The sequence below is a fragment of the Tamandua tetradactyla genome, chromosome 16 (genome assembly GCF_023851605.1).
Source record: "Tamandua tetradactyla isolate mTamTet1 chromosome 16, mTamTet1.pri, whole genome shotgun sequence".
Taxonomy (NCBI): Eukaryota; Metazoa; Chordata; class Mammalia; order Pilosa; family Myrmecophagidae; genus Tamandua; species Tamandua tetradactyla.
Genome location: NC_135342.1, coordinates 23,750,247 through 23,772,450, shown reverse-complemented (window position 1 = coordinate 23,772,450; position 22,204 = coordinate 23,750,247). Strand labels below are relative to the sequence as shown.

The following is a 22,204-nucleotide window of genomic DNA, read 5'->3' as shown; positions in this document are numbered from 1 at the left end:
AGGAAGGGGCCTGGAAGCTGCATTTGCCAGCTTTTACTTGATTATATGTCCCTCCCACCCTCAACCTCTATTTTGACATCTGGAAAAATGGAGCTGCTCATTTCAGCCCCACCCTCCTGGTGTTATCAGACAAGCCAAGGGCCTTCAAAATCTTAGCAGAAATTCTAAGAATTACCATTACTAAAACACACTGAAAGCTAACCATGTGTCAGGCACACTTGTTAAGGACTGAGAACAGGAAGCATGCACTGTGTGTTCACAGCTCTGTCACCAGTTTAAAAGGCTTCCCATGAATTAATCCATTTAACCTTTACAACAACCCTATCTGGTGAGAATTATCATCCTGACAAAACAGGTGAAAAGTGCTCAGAGGGGTTAAGGAACCTGCTCAAGTCACATAACCAGGAAGTTGTGGGGCTGAATTTGGACCCCTGTTTGGGATCCCCAGAGCAGCTCCTTCCAGAGGATGGAAAACAGGACCAGATTCCTGGATCAGGCAGGATACCGGGACCTATGAGGGGGTCAGGGGGAGGGCAGATGCCTCAGTCCTAAAACAGCATACTCCTGGCTGCTGACTGAACATTTACATAACACCAGGCACTGTTCTAGAGCAGAATCTCCCTGGAGGAGAGTGGTGGTAGGAGGCTGGGGGTTTCCTGAATCCCACTGTACACAGGTGGACACTGCAGCCCATGGTCACAGGACAGGACATGAAATCACCAGAATTCAAACCCAGGCCAAACTGGCACCAGAACCCATGTGCACACCCATTACACCATCCTGCCTTTAACACTTTTCCCACCCCCACCCCTGTAGCTCACCCCTGCATGTCTCTCTTGCCATCGTCCCCCTGCTCAGACTCGATTCCATGGAAGGACTGCTGGACCACTGTCCTCTGTGGACCGCTCACCCCCAGGGGCTGAAGGGAGGAAAGGAAATGCCCTGGATGCAGCTGGCAGGGCCCAAGGTAGTGGCTCCACGGTAACAAAGCCTAGGACCTGGTGAGCAACGAGCATGTAGCAACAAGGGCAAACAGACCTGGGTTCAAGGGGTCCAGAGACCTGGCACCAGATAATTCCTTCTCTGAGCCTAAATTTCTGACTCTACAAATGAGATACAAACTAACCATTCCCAGTTGAAACAGGCTGTGCAAAGCCCTGAGCTCAAGCCTGGGCACAGAGTATGTGTGCACAAATAGAAGACATTATTGATGGAAGGATCACTCTGAGGCCAAGACCACCAAGGGTTCACACCCCAACCCTACCACTTCCAGCTGTGAAACCTCAGGCAGGTCACCCCACTTCATAGAATGTTTCCAAGTTTCCTCATCTGTAAAAAAAATAGGTATCAAACTTCTACCTACCTCATAGGAGTCCGTAAAATGGGCACAGCCATACCTAACCCATGGATGTGTTTTGAGATTCAAATGTGATTGTGTGCAACCTATCACAGGGCCTGACATGGGGTGAAGGCTCAATAAATAAGGAGCTAGTCATTAGCTAAGGAAATGATTTGCCTCTCTGAACTTCAGGTTCCCCTTATAAAATGGAGATCATGACAACAGGATCTACCTCCTAGAATTCAGCAAGTTAATCTAAATAAAATACTCTGATCAGTTTGTGCCACACAGGATGCACTCAATAAATGTCAGCCATCAATTTCATGATCATTGTTTTTATTCCTGGTGTGAACCCTACACCAGGCAAACAAACCCACTAAAAGTCAGCAGGAGAAAACCAGAGGACCACTAGAGAGTCTACGGAACTACCACTGCCTCACACAGTTTCAGGGACATTTGTCTCCAGGCACCATGGTGCCTGTCAGTTTGGAAGCTGACACTGCCCCCTTTGACCACATCACTATGTCAACTCAGTCCATCAGGGACTGCAGCCAGTCCTCCAGGAACTCGAGACTCAGGGCAAAGGCTATGGGCAAACCAAGGTCACAAACTGATTTGGGGAGCAGGAACAGTGGCCTCAAGTCTGAGGCTGGCTGTTTGATCAACTGCACACCCAGCAACTACACTGAGAAACCAGATCCGTGGGGATTTGGCTGTCCAAAGCCCTTCAGAGTGGCCTTCCTCCCTGGGCCAGGCTGGGTCAGGGGCATATCCTCTCCCTCTCCCCCCACCCCCCCAACAAGTCCCCTTGGCCTATGCAGAGGGAACAGCTGGGAAAACAGCTCTCAGCCTCACTGTCGCCTAATGGGGCAGCCAACTGTTATCGCCTGCTGGGTAACTGAGGAACTGTAAACATGATGGACCTACGGACTGGTAACCAGGGACACAGACAGCTTCAATGGCCAGGGTCTGCAAGTCTGGGTTGGTGCCAGGCCCCTTCAAGCCCATCACCAACCAAGGTCAGGCCAAGCCTGAACTCCAGAAGCTCCTCTGGAAAGGAAACAGTGGACAAGACTGAAAGGCAAGCAATCTCTTTGGGAAGCCCTAAGCAACCTCTAAATGAGAGGAAGGGGGTTTTCAAAATCCAAGGATTAAGATGTCCCAGCCACCTCACCATGGGGGAGGTGTGTCCCTCCAAACATTCCTTTCTTCCAAGTCTTAAGCAGATCCCGGGCCAGAGCTCCTCAAATCCAAGCCCAATATCCCTTTTCTCTACCTAATATAGAGCACCATGAAATCTAAAGCTCAGAAAACTTCACACAGTAGCTTCTAAGACACTCCCCCACCAGCCCCAGAAGAAAGGAAAGAACTTGTCAGAGAGGTGTCCCATACACCTTAAAATAAGGCAAGATAAATTGAGCCGATTCTAGGGTCAACAGCAGGCAACGCCAAAGCTTCAAAGCACCCCAGTGACGATCCCAGTTCACCTCAAAGTCCTTAAGAAGTTCCATAAAGAGTGAGTTCCCACCTACCCACTGTAGCTCAGTGTAAATCCCCAACCCCCAAACATCAAATACAGGAGCCATAAGCCCCTCTCTATCACGCAGCATTACAGCTCTCCCAAAAACCGCCGTTAAATACCCTCTTGGGCCTGCCCCCATCTCCCAGAAAATATAAACAGCACAAACCTACAGCGTCCCCCAACCACCCCAAGCGCCTCAGTGGTATAACCCAGACGACCCTAGCGGCCACACTTGGTAAAGCCCCCTCTCCAAAACTAGCCCCCACCCCTCTAAATACATTCTAGGAACGGTTCCCACAGTCTCTAAAAGGTACAATCCCTTGCACTTGGCAGGGCGTTCCCTCTCAGTGGTTTAGCCCTCGCACACCAGAAACGATCTCTCCCCAACCCCCACCAGCTCGGCCCCTCCTAAGTTCGGTCCTCGCACCCTCGATATGCTCCCCCTGCCGCTTCAATGGTACGGCTCGCCGCCACCGCCCCCGGCCCCTCAGGGCCGGTCCCATCGCCCCCGCGCACCCACCCCCGCGCAGTCTGGGAAGTGGGGGAGGGGACCGAGGACCGCGGTCCCCGTCCAGCGGGCACCGGTGGTACGGCCCAGCGCGGCTCCGTGGGGGGCCCGGACGCGACCATTACGGGGGGTGGGGGAGGCTCGGAGACACGCGCTGGCGCACTCACCTGTCACCGGCAGCCGCCCAGCCTCTCCGGCGGGGCTCTACTCCCGCCCATTGCCACGCTGAGCTTGCAGAAGCTCCTTGTGTTCCCCGGCAGAGACAGCGGCAGCGGAGACGCCTTCTCAGACCAGGCCCAACGGCTCGTGCGGCGCGGCCCCCCCGCCCCCTCCCCCCAGCCCCCGCTTACCGCCCCCTCCCACCCTTTGGCCGGAAATACCGCCTTCTCCCGCCACTAACCGGAACTAACGTACAAAGAGAGAGGCATGATCTCGGGGAACGCGAGAGCGCAAGTGCAACAGGGGGAAGGCGCGAGACTCGGAACAGGACGCCTGCGTATGGCAGACAAGTTTGCGCTTGTGTGGGCAAAGGGAGGGACGTCGCGCAGGCGCTGGACGAAAAACAGAGCTTGCTCTGCCTCGTTTCCCTAAACTGCCTTTCCTGGCAGTTCCAGGTCTTTATTTGCATATGGATTGATCTCATTTTAGCAGGTACTTGTCTCTCCTCCAAGTTCCGTGGCTCCTAAAGAGCAGTGGAGCGGTACTTTGGACGGCTACCTTGTCCGTAATGGTTAAAAGCTCAGGCTCTAAAGCTAGGCAATCAAAACCAGATTTTAATTTCCTCCTTGCTGGTGATCGTGGCTGCTTTCCATGACTCGGTTTCTACATCTACAAAATGGAAATAATCAGATCATGTCGTTGAACTCTTGAACCTTTGGTAAACACTTTTTATCAGTTAGACATTATGTGACTTCAAAACGTTGATGCTACCAGTCATTGTATATATATTCAGTTAAATATGGGTCATACAACCTCTTTTGTTGCTCAGATGTGGCCTCTCTCTCCAGTCAACACAAGCAAACTCACCGCCCTCCCTGTCTATGTGGGACATGACTCCCAGGGGTATGGACCTTCCTGGCAATGTGGGACCAAAATCCTAGAATGAGCTGAGACTCAGCATCAAGGGATTGAGAAAACCTTCTGGAACAAAAGGGGGAAAAGCGAAATGAGACAAAGTGTCAGTGGCTGAAATGAAATGTCAATGGCTGAGAGATTTCAAATAGAGTCCAGAGGTTTTCCTGCAGGTTAAATAGATATCACCTTGTTAGTCAAGATGTAATGGAGAGGCTGGAGGGAACCGCATGAAAATGTAGAGCTGTGTTCCAGTAGCCGTGTTTATTGAAGATGATTGTATAATGACATAGCTTTCACAATGTGACTGTGTGATTGTGAAAACCTTGTGTCTGATGCTCCTTTTATCTACCTTAACAGATGAGTAGAACATACGGAATAAATAATAGGGGGAAAAATGTTAAAATATATTTATATTGAATTGAGATGGTATAATCTAGGAATGCCTAGAGTGTATAATAATAGTGAAATGTACAATGTACAAATTTTAAAAATGTTTTTGCATGAGGAAGAACAAAGGAATGTCATTATTGCAAGGTGCTGAAAATAAATGGTAATTAATATTTTAACATGTCACCTTCTGTGTGAGACTAAAGCAAAAACTGTTTATTTGTTACAAAATTTATATTTTGACTAGTGCATTTCCTAATATAACTTATGTAGATAGTTTGATTGAACGCCATAAGTACTTGGGATCTCAGGTAGGACATGAGATTTTGTTGGTTTGTCCAGAGTGATACCCCGATGAATCCCAGAGTGATTCGATCAGTAAGTGGAAGAGTATCTGCACAGCCCCCTTCGGGGAATGGTGAGAACAGGGAGAAATTCAACCTCCCCAAGTTGAATTCTTGATATTCTCACAAGCAGTGTGGACAACCAAAGCTATAGGCTGAGCCCCCAGTCTTGGGGTTTGTTCATATGAAACTTAACCCCACAAAGGATAGGTCAAGTCTACTTAAAATTTAGGCCTAAGAATCACCCCCAAGAGAGCCTCTTTTGTTGCTCGAGTGTGGCCTCTCTCTCCAGCCAACATGATGAGCAGTCTCACCACCCTCCCCCTCTCTACGTGGGACATGACTCCCAGGGGTGTGAACCTTCCTGGCAATGTGGGACAGAGATCTTGGAATGAGCTGAGACTCAGCATCAAGGGATTGAGAAAAATCTTATAATGAGCTGAGATTTAGCATCAAGGGATTGAGAAAACCTTCTCCACCAAAAGGGGGAAGAATGAAATGAGACAAAGTGTCAATGGCTGAGAGATTCCAAACAGAATGGAGAGGTTATCCTGGAGGTTATTCTTATTCATCAAGTAGATATCGTCTTGTTATTCAAGATGTAATGGAGAGGCTGGAGGGAACTGCCTGAAAATGTAGAGCTGTGTTCCAGTACCAAGTTTCTTGAGGATGATTGAATAATGATACAGCTGTCACAATGTTACTGTATGATTGTGAAAACCTTATGTTGGATGCTCCTTTTATCTACCTTGTCAACAAAGGAGTAGAACATATGGAATAAAAATAAATAATAGGGGGAACAAATGCTAAAATAAATTTAATTTGAAATGCCAGTGATCAATGAAAGCGAGGGGTAAGGGGTATGGTAGGTATAAACTTTTTTTTTTCTTTCCTGTGTTCGTTTTATTTCTTTTTCTATTGTCTTTTTATTTCTTTTTCTGAATTAATGCACATGTTCTAAGAAATGATGAATATGCAACTAAGTGATGATATTGTGAATTACTGATTATATATGTTGATGTTTTATTTGGTTTCTTAATTTTTTACTTAATAAATAAATTAAATATATATATATTTAGATTGAAATGCTAGTGATGAAAGGGAGGGATAAGGGGTATGGTATGTATGAATTTTTTTCTGTTGTCTTTTTCTTTCTTTTTCTGAATTGATGCAAATGTTCTAAGAAATTATGATGATGATGAATATGCAACTATGTGATGATATTGTGAATTACTGATTTTATATGTAGAACGGAATGATCATGTGGTAAGAATGTTTGTGTTTGTTATATATATTTTTTAATTAATAAAGAAAAAAATATGGGTCATAACTTTTTTATGCATTAAATTGATGCTACATAGGCCTTAAAATCTCCCTACAAGGAAAGAACTTACCCTCAAAAAGCTAAATATAGAATTGCCATATGACCTGGAAATACCATTGCTATGTATCTACTCAGAGGACATGAGGGCAACGACACAAATGGACATTTGCACACCAGTGTTTATAGCAGCATTATTTACAATTGCAAAGAGATGGAAACAGCCAAAATGTCCATCAACAGACAAGTGGCTAAACTGTGGTATATACATACAATGGAATATTATGCAGCTGTAAGACCGAATAAAGTTATGAAGTATGTAACAACATGGATGGACCTTAAGGACATTATGCTGAGTGAGATTAGCCAGAAACAAAAGGACACATACTGTATGTTCTCACTGATATGAATTGACATTACTGAATAAACTTGGAGAATTTCGTTGGTAACAGAAACCATCAGGAGATAGAAATAGGGTAAGATATTGGGTAATTGGAGCTGAAGGGATACAGATTGTGCAAAGGACTGAATGTAAGAACTCAGAAATGGACAACACAATACTACCTAACTGTAATACAATTATGTAAAAACACTGAAGCTGAATGTGAGAATGATAGAGGGAGGAGGGCTAGGGGAACAAATGAAATCAGAAAGAAAGACAATAAAGATTAAGATGGTATAATCTAGGAATGCCTAGAGTGTATAATGATAGTGACTAAATGTACAAATTTTAAAAATGTTTTTACATGAGGAAGAACAAAGGAATGTCATCACTGCAGGGTGCTGAAAATAGATGGTAATTAATATTTTAAAATTTCAACTTATGTGTGAGACTAAAGCAAAAAATGTTTGTTTGGTACAAAATTCATATTTTGAGTACTGCATTTCCTAATATAACTTATGTAGGCAGCTTAATTGAATACCATAAGTACATGGAACCTTAAGTAGGACATGAAATTTTGTTGGTTTCTCCAGAGTGATGCCCCGATAAATCCCAGAGTGGTTTGATCAGTGAGTGGAAAGGAATTGCAAAGTCCCCTTCGGGGAATGGTGAGAATGGGGGAAAATTCAACTTCCCCAAGTTGAATTCTTGATATTCTCACAAGCAGTGTGGACAAACAAAAAGCTATAGGCTGAGCCCCCAGTCTTGGGGTTTGTTCATATGAAACTTAACCCCACAAAGGATAGATCAAACCTACTTAAAAGTAGGCTTAAGAAAACAAAAAAACAAAAAAAAATAAAAATAAAAAATAAAGTAGGCCTAAGAGTCACCCCCCAAGAGAGCCTCTTTTGTTGCTCAGATGTGGCCTCTCTCCAGCCAACAAAACAAGCAAACTCACCACCCTCCCCCTGTCTACATGGACGTGACTCCCAGGGGTGTGGACCTTCCTGGCAACGTGGGACAGAAATTCCAGAATGAGCTGAAATGCAGCATCAAGGGATTGAGAAAATCTTCTCGACCGAAAGGGGGAAGAGTGAAATGAGACGAAGTGTCAATGACTGAGAGATTCCAGAGTCGAGAGGTTATCCTGGAGGTTATTCTTACGCATTAAGTAGATATCACCTTGTTAACCAAGATGTAATGGAGAGGCTGGAGGGAACTTCCTGAAAATGTAGAGCTGTGTTCCAGTAGCTATGTTTCTTGAGGATGATTGTATAATGATAGCTTTCACAATGTGACTGTGTCATTGTGAAAACCTTGTGTCTGATGCTCCTTTTATCTACCTTGTCAACAGACGAGTAGAACATATGGAATAAAAATAAATAATAGGGGAACAAATGTTAAAATAAATTTAGTTTGAAATACTAGTGATCAATGAAAGAGAGGGGTAAAGGGTAAGGTATGTATAATTTTTTTTTTCTGTTTTCATTTTGTTTCTTTTTCTGAATAGATGCAAATGTTCCAAGAAATGATCATGATGATGATTATGCAACTATGTGATGATATTGTGAATTACTGATTATATATGTAGAATGGAATGATCAAAATAGGAATGTTTGCGTTTGTTTGGTGGTTTTTGGGTATTTAAAAAAAATAAAATAATTAAAAAAAAAAGAAAGAAAGAACTTAGCACAGATTCTGGCCCATATATTAGCTGGTGTGCTAGACAGTTGTGAGATATATGGTTTCCAGTCCCATGGGTTGGGGAGTAGGGGACTTCTACCTTCTAAATGTGGGTTCCAGTATGCCATTGTTTGGCAGGTATGCTTTGGTGAGGAAGAAAAATACCTGGCTGGCAGTTGAAGATTCCTGGATCCACTTCAGTATGCAAAAGTTCCTTAGGCACATGTCCAGGGCTAGGACTCAGTTTCACCAGAGGTAAACTTAATACTGGAACTAGCTCTTAGCTAATGGGTTTCCAGCTTGGAACTCACTGCTTTGTATTCCTAATTCATGGTCTTTGCCCCATCCGGTGTGGATAACTCTGAGCAATGAGGCCTCCCTATCACTGTCCTAACCATTTTAGTTCATTAATCTGGGGATAGATCTGTCTCCTTCACTGTACAGGATACCTCCTGAAGGTTGAGACCAAGGCCATTTTGGTTGCCAGTGTGTACCCAGCACTGCCTAGCAGGGCACAGAGTGGGGCTCTTGGGGATATTTGTTTAAGGAACTAGCCCCTCTGCTCTGATCCAAACTTAAGTTACTGCAGCCTACCTTCTTTGTTCCTCTCCCCACTGAACAGTCCCCAGGCCATTCCCCCACCTCTAAGGCTCACTGGGCTAACACAAATCCCTGCCTGTCCTAGGGCACAAGCTGAACTACACATCTGAGATCTCATTGAGTCTTCCCATGTGATTGTGAATAAGCACCTCAGGGCACAGTAGTCGAGAATAATGGCTTTCAAACTATATGAGACCTAGTACACAGGTCTGTATAGGTACAGTAAAATAAAACAGAAGTATCACCAAACACCATTTACCCTTACGTGTGTTGCAGCCTGGTTTTTAATACTTTTGTCTTTCAGTGCTGTTTGACACCCAGCTGAACTGATTTTTGACCCACTAAAAAGTCATGCCTTGCAATTTGAAAAACACTGCTCTAGTTCATTGACAGCACTCACTAGCTTGGAGACGGACAAGCCTAGGTTCTAATCACGCTTTTGCTGTGTCTTTGTCAAAAGAACTCCACTTCTCTGAGCCTGCCCTTCCTCGCTGCAAAAGACTACAAGTATAATTTATTCAGCTATTGTTATGGGCCAGGTTTTTGTTCAACATGCTCCTACCAATATGATCCTGTGAACTCAATAATCTCAGAGGAATTATCCCCATTTCACAGAGGTACAACAGTCCATTACAGGGTTTGCTCAAGATCCCAGGACAAGTAAGGGATGGAGGAAGGATTTGAACCCAGGCTGTCTGAAACCAGTCTGTGCTTTTAACTCATACCATGCTGGAAGATTGAAAGTTGATTTGACAAGCTACTTAGGTATCCTTTGGGTCCCTCAGTCTCAATTTTGACATCAAGGGGGCTTAAGGGAAAAATCTCCTAAAACCCCAAATCAGTCTCTCCTCTCTAGTCTAGGGTTAGCTTCTGGGAGTCAGTGAACTACCTATCCACAACTACATAGACATCTGGGCTCCACATGCACTTTTTTGGGGAAAGGGACCAGTAATTTCTCATCTGAAGTCTGCTCAAAGCCCTCTTGATTCAGAAAAAGGCTTAAGAATTGTTCCTTGAAGGATGGGGAGGGCATCACCTCAAAGCACCCCACCCCTACCCGTTCCCAGAGAGAAAAAATCAGGGCCCAGGAGTCCATTTCAACCCTTCTCCTACTGATGGGTTCATGATGGAGATTGGACAGGCCACATGGACCATCCCTGAGTATACAGGCTTCCACTGCACCCGTACCAGGTCTGGGGGTCTATCCCTGCAGTGGTGAAAGAAACCATGAGGGGAGAACCCTTCCTACCATATAAACGGAGGGACAAGCAAGAAGAGTCAGAATCCTCCCTTTCTTCATCCTAAGCAGAGCATTTTCTGGCGAGCAATCCATAGCATCATTGATCAGACTCTCAGAGAAGTCTGGAACAACTAAAAATAGATAGTTTTTATTTTTATTTAATATATATAAAACATAGCTTCCCACATTATAAATGTTGAAATAATTCTTTGATCCCCCCAACAAGAAGTTACTAAGCCCCATCCCAGATGCTACTGTGTTGGGAAGAGCCTTTTAGAGAAATTTTTGTTTGGTAGAAATACAGATACGCCTCAGAGATTCTGGAATTGTTGGTTCCAATTTCCTTTTTTTCAGATATGTCTCTCTTTCAAAACTGTAGTAGAAGATACCATGCACATTCAACATTTTAACACATTGTACATCCCCCCAGAAAAGTGCTAGGCTAACGAACTTTCTTGCAGACCTGGGGATGAAGCTGCCTCTGCACTCAGTGCTCATATATGAGCACCTTACTGATTTGTTCCAAATGCACAGACGACTTCCCATCTCATGTGGAAAAAAAGCCAGGGGCTTTAGCACGGCCTTTGGAACCCTGAGGGACCTGCCCCCACTCATCTTTCCAACTTCCTTCAAGCTACTCTTGCCCTTGACAACATGTTCCAGACACACTAACCTCCTATCCCAGCAAATAGACAAGCTTATTCCCACTTCAGAACTTCTGCACTTGCTGTTGCCTGATCCTGGTCTTTGGATGACTCGTCCTACTTGTCTTTCAGAACTCGGTTTAAATCCCACCTCTTTAGTGAGAACTTCCCTGACCACCCCAAATTCAAAGGAGCCACACTGTCACTATCTCTTTAGCATATTTTAATTCTCTACCTAGCGGTTTAACAGTACAAGGTCTTTTTATTTTATAATTGCCTTCCCCCATCACCAGAATATAAACTACATGAGGGCAAAGATGTTGCCTTGGGCACCACTGTATTCCCAGCACCTAGAGCAATGCCTGGTACGTGGTTGGGACTTGGGGAATCAGGAAATATTTGTTGAATGAATAAATGTGCTTTTGATTAGGATGGTTGAAGCTCTGTAGTGGTCATTTATTGTAGGTTTGCACTTGTCTATTCATGAGTTGAACAAATAATAATTATTTCTTAACTTTCACTGAAAAATTCCCACGTACCAGGCACAGGCTAGGAATTGTATGCAGGACCTTGTTAAATGCTCCTCAACAATCCTGCAGGTGGAAGTTCCTGTAAATCCTATTTAGCAGGAGTAAACACAGACCTAGAGAGAGAGGAACTCTGTTGGCAAAGATCACTCAGGCAGAAGGTAGTGGCACTCAGATTCATTCCCAGAGATGTCTCAAGCCAGTGCCCACAGCACTGAACTTACCTGTGTTGGTCCAGATTTGAGATACGACAAACTACTACCTTATTCAAAGTTAAAATAAGCGGATTTGAAACAACGAGATATTTAAAACATAGGGTCCCACTCTATTAAAAAAAAAAAAACAAAAAAAAACAGCCACATAAGATAACTTGAGTGCCACCACCAAATCTTTCTTCCGTCATTCAGCAGCTGCCCAAGGGGCTGATTTATAAACGCGATTCATGCTTTTACCGCCAGATGGCTCCGTGTGAGTTGGCCAACCCTCCTATAACTTGCAGGCATCAAGTCTTTCTTGAGCAATTCGAGGGACCTTTGTACTGTGATTTTAACATTCACTGTTAACATTCACCAAGAAGCCCTTACAGGACACCTAAATGCAATGTGTGATCCTGAACTGGATCCTAAACCAGAAGGAAAACAGCAATAAGGAACATTATTGATACAACTGACAAAATTGCAATCTGGACTACGGATTAGATAACAGTATTGTGTCCACGTTAAATTTTGATTTAGATAGTTGTATTGTAGTCATGTAAAAGAATGTTCTGTCCTTAGGAAATACACACTGAACTATTTCAAGGTAAAAGAGTGTGATGTTCTCCAACTTAACTGTTAAATGGTTCCAGAAAATAATATGCATATATATATGTATGATGGAAGGATATGGGGAAGAGGGAAGAGGGAAGAATTATAAGACAAATGGGGCAAACAGTAAATACTGGCAAATCTGGGTTAAGGGGACACAGGAGTCTTTTTTACTATTCTTGCACTTTCCTCTAAGTTTGCAATTATATTAAATAAAGAGTTACCAAAATAGTTCTTTTTTTATAGCCTTTAAGAGTGTCATTACAAGTGGTTCACCAAGGTGTGCTAATGCTAAAAATCTTCCCTGAAAATCCTCAATTTCATAGAAAAAAATTAGATAACAATACTATGTGCCAGGCACTGTATTAAGCCCTTCACACAAATCGAATCATTTAGTCCTCACAACCATGCCATAGGGAAGGTGCTATTGTCGTCTTCATTTTAGTGAAGAGAAAGCTGAAGCACAGAGAGGTCGAGTAATTTGCCCAAGATTATACAGCTGCAGATCTTAGGTGCATAATCATCACACACTGTACAGAGGCCAAGTGATTGCTGTACTGTGCTGGTTCTTTAGGAGTAAGCACGTTGCAAATGATGAGGAGGGGAAAAATGCAGCTTTAGAGCAAAATTATGCTCCAGTAAAGTCAGGCTTATGTGCACCTCAACCTGACATTCAACCTTATGGAAAAATCATCTGAATACCCACTTTTAAATACACAATGGCATAAATTGAAACTTACAAAACATAGATACATTCCTTTTGACTTTGTAATTTTACTCCTGTGGATGAGCTCATGTGAGCAAAATGTGGTGTATACGTGAGACACTGTTAACAATAGAAAAATCCCTGGAAACCACTTGTGGTAAACTGAATCATGTCTTCTACAAAGACATGGTCAAGTCCTAAGCCCAGGTCCTGTGGATGCGAACTCATTTGTCATGGAGTCTTCAAGGATGCTCATAAGATGAGGCAAAATTGAGTAAGGGTGGACCTTAATTGGATAAGACTGGAGATCTTACAAGTAAAAGACATTTGGACAAGGAAGCCAGTAGAAGGAACAGGAGGAGATAAAAGGTGACAGATCATCACGTGATGAAGGCAGAGACTGAGTGCCAGCAAGCCAGCACCAGAAAGCTACAGGTTTTGGAAAAGATATGGCCTGCCAATACTGATTTTGGACTTCTGGCCTCCAGACTCTGTGCCAATATTGTTTAAGCCAACCAGTTTGTGATATTTGTCATAGCAGCCTTGGCAAACTAAGGCACCATCTAAGTGCCAACAATAGGGGACTGGTTAAATGCATCATGGTACATCACACAAGGGAATACTACGAAGTCACTTAACAGGAAGCTCTTTCCAGTAAGCACAGGAAAAGATGTTCAACATCATTAGTCATCAGGGAAATGAAACCAAAACCACATTGAGATACCACTTCACACCCACTAGGACAGCTATCATCAAAAAGACAGACAATAATAAGCATTGGCAAGAATGTGGAGAAATTGGAACCCTCACATACTGCTGATGGGGAAGTAAAATAGCACAACCGCTTTGGAAAATAGTCTCACAGTTCCTCAGATGGTTAAACATACTTACCACATGATCCAGTGATTTCACTCCTAGGATACACCCAAGATAAATGAAAACACATCCACACAAAAACTGAAATAAGAATGTTAATAGGAACATTATACATAATAACCAAAAAGTGGAAACAACCCAACGTTCATCAGCTGATGGATGGATAAACAAAATGTGGTATATCTTGTTTCCAATCAAAAGAAATGAGGTCTTGATACATGTTACAACATGAATGAATCTTGAAAACATTATACTAAGTTCAAAGAGCCAGACAAAAAGACCATATATTGTATAATTCCATTTTTATGAAATGCCTAGAATAGGCAAATCTATAAAGACAGAAAGTAGATTACTGGTTGCCTAGGACTGGAGGAGATGGAAGAATTAGAGGGGTGATTGTTAAAGAGAAAGGTGTATCTTTTGGGGAGAAATAAAATGTTCTAAAATTGATTGTAGTGATGGCTGCAGAACTCTGAGACTACCTTTAAAGGCATTGAATTGTACACTTTAATGACTGAATTATATATATATTTGTCTCTCAATAAAGTTTTTTTTTAAAAGAAACTCTTTATGTAATGATATGGAATGATTTCCAAGATATATTAAGTGAATAAAGCAGAGTGCAAAACTATCATATATGCTACTATCTGAGTGGGAAAATACAGTTATATAAATGCACAGAATATTTCTGGAAGGATAAAGAATACCCCAGTAACACTGATTGCCTTTGGAGGCAGAACTATATGGCTTCGGGATCCAGCATAGGAGAATTTTTTAAATTGTTGCGATACCCCTCCCTCGCAAAGAAAAGAGGAAGAAGGAAGGGCATAAAGAACAATACAATGAATATCTGCATGCCAGCCACCCGGCTTAAGAAACCATTACTCATATGCAACTATGTGATGATATTGTGAATTACTGATTATATATGTAGAACTGAATGATCAGCACAGGAATGTTTGCATTTGCTTTGTGTTTTTTGGTATTTTAAAAAATAAATAAATAAATAAAAAGCCAATAACCAAAAAAGAAAGAAACCATCACCATTACTCAGTGATTTGAACAGTGAATAAAAAAGTGTTTGCAAAGTCCCCTCGGGGGAATGGTGAGAAAGGGGAAAATTCAACTTTCCCAAGTGGAGAATTCTTGATATGCTCACAAGCAGTGGGGAGAACCAAAGCAATAGGTTGAGCCCCCAGTCTTGGGGTTTGTTCATATGAAACTTAAGCCCACAAAGGATAGGCTAAGCCCACTCAAAGTTAGGTAGGCCTAATTCTCACCCACAAGAAAACCTCCTTTGTGGCTCAGATGTGGCCTCTCTCTCTCAGCCAAAACGACAAGCAAACTCACCACCCTCCCCCTGTCTACGTGGGACGTGACTCCTAGGGGTGTGGACTTTCCTGGCAATGCGGGACAGAAATCCTAGAATGAGCTGAGACTCAGCGTCAAGGGTTTGAAAAAACCTTCTCGACCAAAAGGGGGAAGAGTGAAATGAGTCAAAATAGTGTCAATGGCTGACAGATTCCAAACAGAGTCGAGACATTATTCTGGAGATTATTCTTACACATTAAATAGATATTACATTTTTAGTTAAGGTATAATGGAGAGGCTGGAGGGAATTGCCTGAAAATGTAGTGCTGTGTTTAGACATGTTTCTTGAAGATGATTGTATGTTATAGCTTTCGCAATGTGACTGTATGATTGTGAAAACCTTGTGTCTGATACTTCTTTTATCTACCTTTATGACAGACGGGTAAAACATACTGATTGAAAACAAATAATAAGGGAAACAAATGTTAAAATAAATCTAGTAGATTGAAATGCTAATGATCAATGAAAGGGAGGGGTAAGGAGTATGGTATGTATGAATTTGTTTCCTTTTTATTTCTTTTCCTGAATTGATGCAAATGTTCTAAGAACTGATCATGATGATGACTATACAACTATGTGATGATATTTTGAATTACTGATTATATATGTAGAATGGAATGGTCATATGGTAAGAATGCTTGTGTTTGTTGTTATGTTTAAAAAAATTATTACAAAAACAAAGAAACCATTGCTCAGGAAGATGTTCATTATACATTGTTAAACAAAACAAGTAGGTTATAAAACTGTTGAGTTTAATATGAGCTAATGTATATAAAAAATGGTCTTTTTTGGGGTCATGTGTATTCACACACAGATTTAAAAAATGAAACTGACTATACTGTCAGATCTTCCTGTGCTACTCTCCTATCCTATCCCATCCAGCCCTCCCCTGGAAAGAAGCATTATCCTACATTTGGAGTTTATCATTTCCAAGCATTTTACACATTTACTATATATTTAAATATACCTAATCTATAGGCATTATTTGGCATATTTTTTATTATCTCTATATTTGGCATATTATTAAGTTACATGTTTCTTCTGCAATTTGCTTTTTTCACTCAATATTTTGAGGTTTATTCATGTTGATATGTGCAATTTTGATTGTCACTAATGTAGAATATTCCACTGTATTTTCCCCATTGAGAGGTGGAATCTGTAGCCAATTCCCTGGAATTTGGGTGGGTAGTGATTATGGCAGAAGTGAAGCAAAGTGACTTCAAAGGCTAACATAGAAAAGGCAATATTTTCCACCAGCTCTCTTGAGAAGCTCTCTCTTAGAACTCATCTGCCATATGTAAGGAAGCCCAGGCCACATGGAGAGGCCATGTGTAGGCATTCCAGCTGACACCCCAAGCCAAGGTCCCAGCTGAGTGCCAGTACTGGTTAACCACCAGACACATAAAGAAACTTTCAAGAGGACACCGAGTCCCAGCCATCATTTTTATTGCCAAAAGCATGAGACATCCCAAGCAATAACAGTCAATACCTACAACCATAAGAGATAATAAAAATGATGTTTGATTTAAGCCACTAAGTTTGGGGGTGATTTATCATGCCTTAGATAACTGGAATGACTGTGCCACAATCCATCCATCCTCCAACTGTTTCCAAAAATATGCTATTATAAGCATATTTTTATATGTCCCTTTGTGTGCATGTGGAAGTTTCTTCAGGATCTATTACTTGGAGGGGAACTGCTTGGTGGGAATACATGTCATCTTCAACTTTATCATAAACTACCAAGCTGTTTTCCAAAGTAGTTGGTACTAATTTACATTCCATCAGCAGAGTACAGGCTCCCATGGCTCTAAATCTTCCCCCAAACTTGGTATTCTCACACTAAACTTTTTGCCAGTTTATTGAACAAAAAACAGTCTTACTGTATGTCCTTTTTTTTTTTTTAACTTTTTAAATTGTATAAATAGCATATATACAAAGCAAAGAAAGAAAAAAGCAATAGTTTTCAAAGCACTCTTCAATAAGTAGTTACAGGACACAGATCCCAGAGTTTGTCATGGGCTACCATTCCATCTTCTCAGATTTTTCCTTCTAGCTATTCCAGAATATAGGAGGCTAGAAGGAATAAATATTTTTGTATCATTACAATTGACTTTTTTTTTATGAAAAATAACATATATACAAAAAAGCAATAAATTTCAAAGCACAGCACAATTAGCTGTAGAACAGATTCCAAAGTTTGGTATGGGTTACAATTCCACAATTTTAGGTTTTATTTCTAGCTGCTCTAAGATAACTGGAGACTAAAAGAAATATCAATTTAGTGATTCAGCAATCACTAACAAATCACATTTGTTTGTTAAACCCTACCTTCTCTGTATAACTTCACATCTCCTTTGATTTTTCTGTCCCAATCTTTTGGGGTATTTGGGCTATGACCATTCTAACTTTTTTATGTTGGAATGGGCTGTCGATAATATGGGATGAGGAGATGAAACTAGCTGATGTTCTGGAGAGGCTGGGCCCTCTAGGTTTCAGGGCTTACCTGGTCCAGGGACCCATCTGGAGGGTAGGTTTCTGGAAAACTGTCCTCTTGTACCTTTGAATTTTGTACTATATGCATGAATTGATCCAAAATACATATTTAAATGTATATTAATAAATTATTGCTTTTCTGTTCTAAACATACTTTATATATTGGGGTTCATATTAAGATTTCATTTTTTGACAAAGATGTTAACCCAGGAGCTATAGATGTTTCAATAATAATAGCGGGAGATTTCAATACACCACAATTAGACAGAGGATCAAGGAAATAAAGAACTAAACAATGTGATAAATGAATTAAACCTAACAGACATATATAGATCATTACAAGCCCAAACACCAGGATATACATTCCTCTCTGGTGCACATGGAATATTCTCTAGGATAGATCATATGCTGGGACACAAAATGTGTCTTTATAAATTTAATAAGATTGAAATTATCCAAAACACATTCTCAGACCATAACAGAATAAAGCTGGAAATTAATAATCACCAAAAAAACAGAGCTTTCACAAATATATGGAGAATTAAACAACATATTCTTAAATAATCAGTGGGTCAAAGAAGAAATTGCTAAGGAAATCATTAAATATCTGAAGATGAATGATAATGAGAATACAACATATCAGAACTTATGGGATGCGGCAAAGGGCAGTGTTGAGGGAAATTTATTGCCCTAAATGCCTATATTAAAAAACAAGAATGAGGGCGGGCCACGGTGGCTCAGCAGGCAGAGTTCTCGCCTGCCATGCCGGGGACCTAGGTTCAATTCCTGGTGTCTGACCATACAAAAAAAAAGAGCAAAAATCGAGGACTCAACTGCTCACATGGAGAATTTACAGAAAGAACAGCAAATTAAACCTAACCAAATAAAAGAAGAAAAATAACAATGATCAAAGCAGAAATAAAGAAACTGGAGAACAAAGTTTTTTCTATTGTTTTATTTTCTATTGTTTTAAATAGAAAAAAATCAACAAAACCAAAAGTTGGTTCTTTGAGAAAATCAACAAAATTGATGGACCCCTAGAGAGAGTACACAAATAAACAAAATCAGAAATGTGAGGGGGGTTGCTACCATGAATTCTGAAGAAATTTTAAAAATCATAAAAGAATACTATGAACAACTATATGCCAACAAAGTAGACAACTTTGGTAAAATAGACAAATTCCTAAAACACATGAACTACCTATACTGACTCGAGAAGAAAGAGAATACCTCATTAAACCACTTACAAGTAAAGAGATTTGATCAGTCATAAAAAAAAAATCTTCGCACAAAGAAAAGCCCAGGACCAGACAGCTTCACAGGGGGATTTTAATAAACATTTCAAAAAGAACTAACACCAATCCTGCTCAAACTCTTCTAAAAATCTGAGGAAAAGGTACATTACCTAACTCATTTTATGAAGCTGATATCACTCTAATACTAAAATCAGATAAAGATGCTACAAGAAAGGAAAACTACAGACCACTCTCTCTAATGAATATAGACGCAAAAATTCTTAGCAAACTATGAACAAGTAGAATCCAAAGCCACATTAAAGAATTATACATCATGAATAAACAGGGTTTATACAAGAATGCAAGGGTAGCTCAACACAAGAAAATCAATCAATGTAATACAGCACATTAACAAATCAAAAGGGGAAAAAATCACATGATCATCTCGATTGATGCTGAAAAAGCATTTGACAAAATTCAGCATGCTTTCCTGATAAAAATATTCAAAAGGTAGGAGTCGAAGGAAACTTCCTCAATATAATAAAGGGCATATATGAAAAATCCACAGCTAGCATCATACTTAATAGTGAAAGACTGAAAGCATTCCCCCTACGATCGGGAATGAGACAAAGATGACCACCATCACCAACTACTATTCAATTACTGTTCTAGAAGTCCTAGCTGAAGTGATCAGACAGGAGAAAGCAATAAAAGGCATCCAAATAGGAAAGGAAGAAGTAGAACTTCATTATTTGCAGATGAAATGATCATATACTGAGAAATCTATAGTGAAGCTACTTGAGCTAATAAACAAATTCAGCAAAGTAGGGAGACACAATACAAAACCCACTGCTGTTTTATTATACAAGCAATGACCTATCTAATTAAAGGGAAAAAATCCATTCAAAATAGCAACCAGAAGAATTAGGTTTCTAGTAATAAGCTGAACTAGGGATGTCAAGGACTTAAGCACAGAAAATTACCAAAAAATTGCTAAAAGAAATAAAAAATGACCTAAGTAGATGGAAAGACATCCCATGCTCATGGATAGGAAGGGTGAATGTCAAAGATATCAGTTCTACCCAAATTGATACACACATTCAGTACAATACCCCTCCCCCCCCCCCAAAAAAAATCCCCACAACCTACTTTGAAGATTTGGAAAAGCTAGTTATCAAATTTATTTGGAAGGGAAAGAGACCCCAGATAGCTAAAGATATCCTAAAAAAGAAGAGCAAAGTGGGAGGACTATCACTTCCTGACTTTAAAGCTTATTATAAAGCCACAGTGGGCAAAACAGCATGGTATGGGCACAAAGATAGAAGTATCAAGCAATAGAATCGATGTGAGAGTGCAAACAGACCACCAAATTTATGGAAAATTGATCTTCAATAAGGCCCTGAAATCCAATGAACTGGGACAGAATTGCCTTTTCAATAAACAAGCTTTGGAGAATTGGATATCAATAGCCAAAAGAATGAAAGAGGACCCCTACCTTATAGCCTGTACAAAATTTAATTCAAAATGGATTAAAAATCTAAATGTAAGAGCCAGTACCATAAATGCAGGGAAACCTCTTCAAGATCTAGTAATTGGAGGTAGTTCCTTAAACTTCACATCTAAAACACAAGCAGTGAAATAAAAAATAAAATAGGAACTCCTTAAGATCAAGAATTTCTGTGCCTCAAAGGACTTTGTCAAAAAGGTGAAGAGGCAGCCAACTAAATGGGAAAAATATTTGGAAACCACATATTAGATAAGGGCTTGATAGCCTGTGTACATAAATCATACAGCTCAACAACAAAAGAACTCAAATACAAACTGGGCAGAGGATATGAATAGACACTTTTCTGAAGAGCAAATACATATGGCTAAAAAGCACATGAAGACATGCTCATTCTCATTAGCTATAACAGAAGTATAAATCAAGACAACAATGAAATAACACCTCACTCCTATAAGAATGGCTGCTATTAAACAATCAGAAAACTATAAATATTGGAGAGGAGGTGAGAAATTGGAGTACTTATTCACTGTTGGTGGGAACATATAATGGTGCGGCACTGTGGAAAACAGTGTGCAATTCCTCAGAAAACTAAATATTGAGTTGCCCTATGATTCGGCAATAGCAATACTCGGTATATATCCAGAAGAGCTGAAAGCAGTGACACAAATGGACATCTGCACACCAATGTTCAGAGAGGCACTAGTTACAACTGCCAAAAGATGTAAACAATCCAAGTGCCTGCCTATCAATAGACGAGTGGATAAACAAAATGTGATATCTACGTATAATGGAATATTATGCAGCAGTGACAAGAAATGATGTCCTGAAACATATGAAAATGTGGATAAAACCTGAGGAATTAATACTGCGTGAAATACATCAGATACAAAAGGATTGATACTATATGATTCCACTATTTTGATTCTGGTAAAGGTAATCTCAGAGGTTACAATGTAGAATATAGGAGACCCAGCGCTACACAAAAGCTAGAAATGGGGGAAAGGCTACCCAATAAGGTTGAATCTAAATGCAAGGGAATGGATAGAAGTGATAGTAACTAATTAGCAGGGTTATAAGTAACATTGCCATATTGAAGGTAAATATGATTGAAAGGGCATGTATATTGCCATGTATCACACTGATTAAATCTACAATTATAAATAAGTTCTCACATGTACTATTTCAAAGGTTCAAAATTGGGTAGAAAGTCAATAGCACAGATACAGGAGGAAAAGTAAAAATGCATATTACGGTCAATAATTAATAGGAAGATATCAATAATACCACAGCCCTACCAGGGGCAAGTAATTGGGGAGAAGGGACAAGTGATAAAGAATAGTTTTGATTTGATCGTTGGTGATGCTGTGTTTGTTGGTTCTTTGTCGATGGACCAATGAAAATTGTCTAAAATTGAGAGTGTTGTTGATTGTACAACCAAGTGAGGACACTGGAAGACATGGTTTGTTTATTTTGGACATTATCCATGATGCCCAATAGATGGAGGGAGCCGAAGAGTACAATAACTGAAGCAGAATGGTAAACTGCTTCATATTCCATTTATATGATGGAATATGATGCGGCTACAAAAAGGAAGGACATCAGGAGGCACACAACAAACTGTGTAACCCTTAGGGAC

General features: G+C 40.7%; 2 protein-coding genes across 6 annotated transcripts in view; both read right to left on the bottom strand.

The window, feature by feature from the left end:
• The window catches only part of AKT2 (AKT serine/threonine kinase 2), a 42,759-nt gene extending 38,952 nt beyond the window's left edge, over positions 1-3,807 (bottom strand). For 4 of the 5 annotated variants that reach the window (XM_077131830.1, XM_077131820.1, XM_077131826.1 and 1 more), the window contains exon 1: positions 3,537-3,703. The gene's annotated coding sequence lies outside the window, so the exon portion shown is untranslated. Of the gene's footprint in view, positions 1-3,536; positions 3,704-3,783 lie in introns of those variants that run through there. The other variant, XM_077131824.1, reaches the window with a different exon arrangement.
• Positions 3,808-3,967: 160 nt separating this feature from the next.
• The window catches only part of C16H19orf47 (chromosome 16 C19orf47 homolog), a 54,113-nt gene continuing 35,876 nt past the window's right edge, over positions 3,968-22,204 (bottom strand). Inside the window, exons 9-10 of the mRNA XM_077131857.1 lie at positions 10,410-10,531; positions 3,968-4,197 (exon numbers count right to left, since the gene is read on the bottom strand). Of these exons, the coding sequence (XP_076987972.1) occupies positions 4,192-4,197; positions 10,410-10,531 (128 nt within the window). The 3' untranslated portion in view covers positions 3,968-4,191. The remainder of the gene's footprint in view (positions 4,198-10,409; positions 10,532-22,204) is intronic.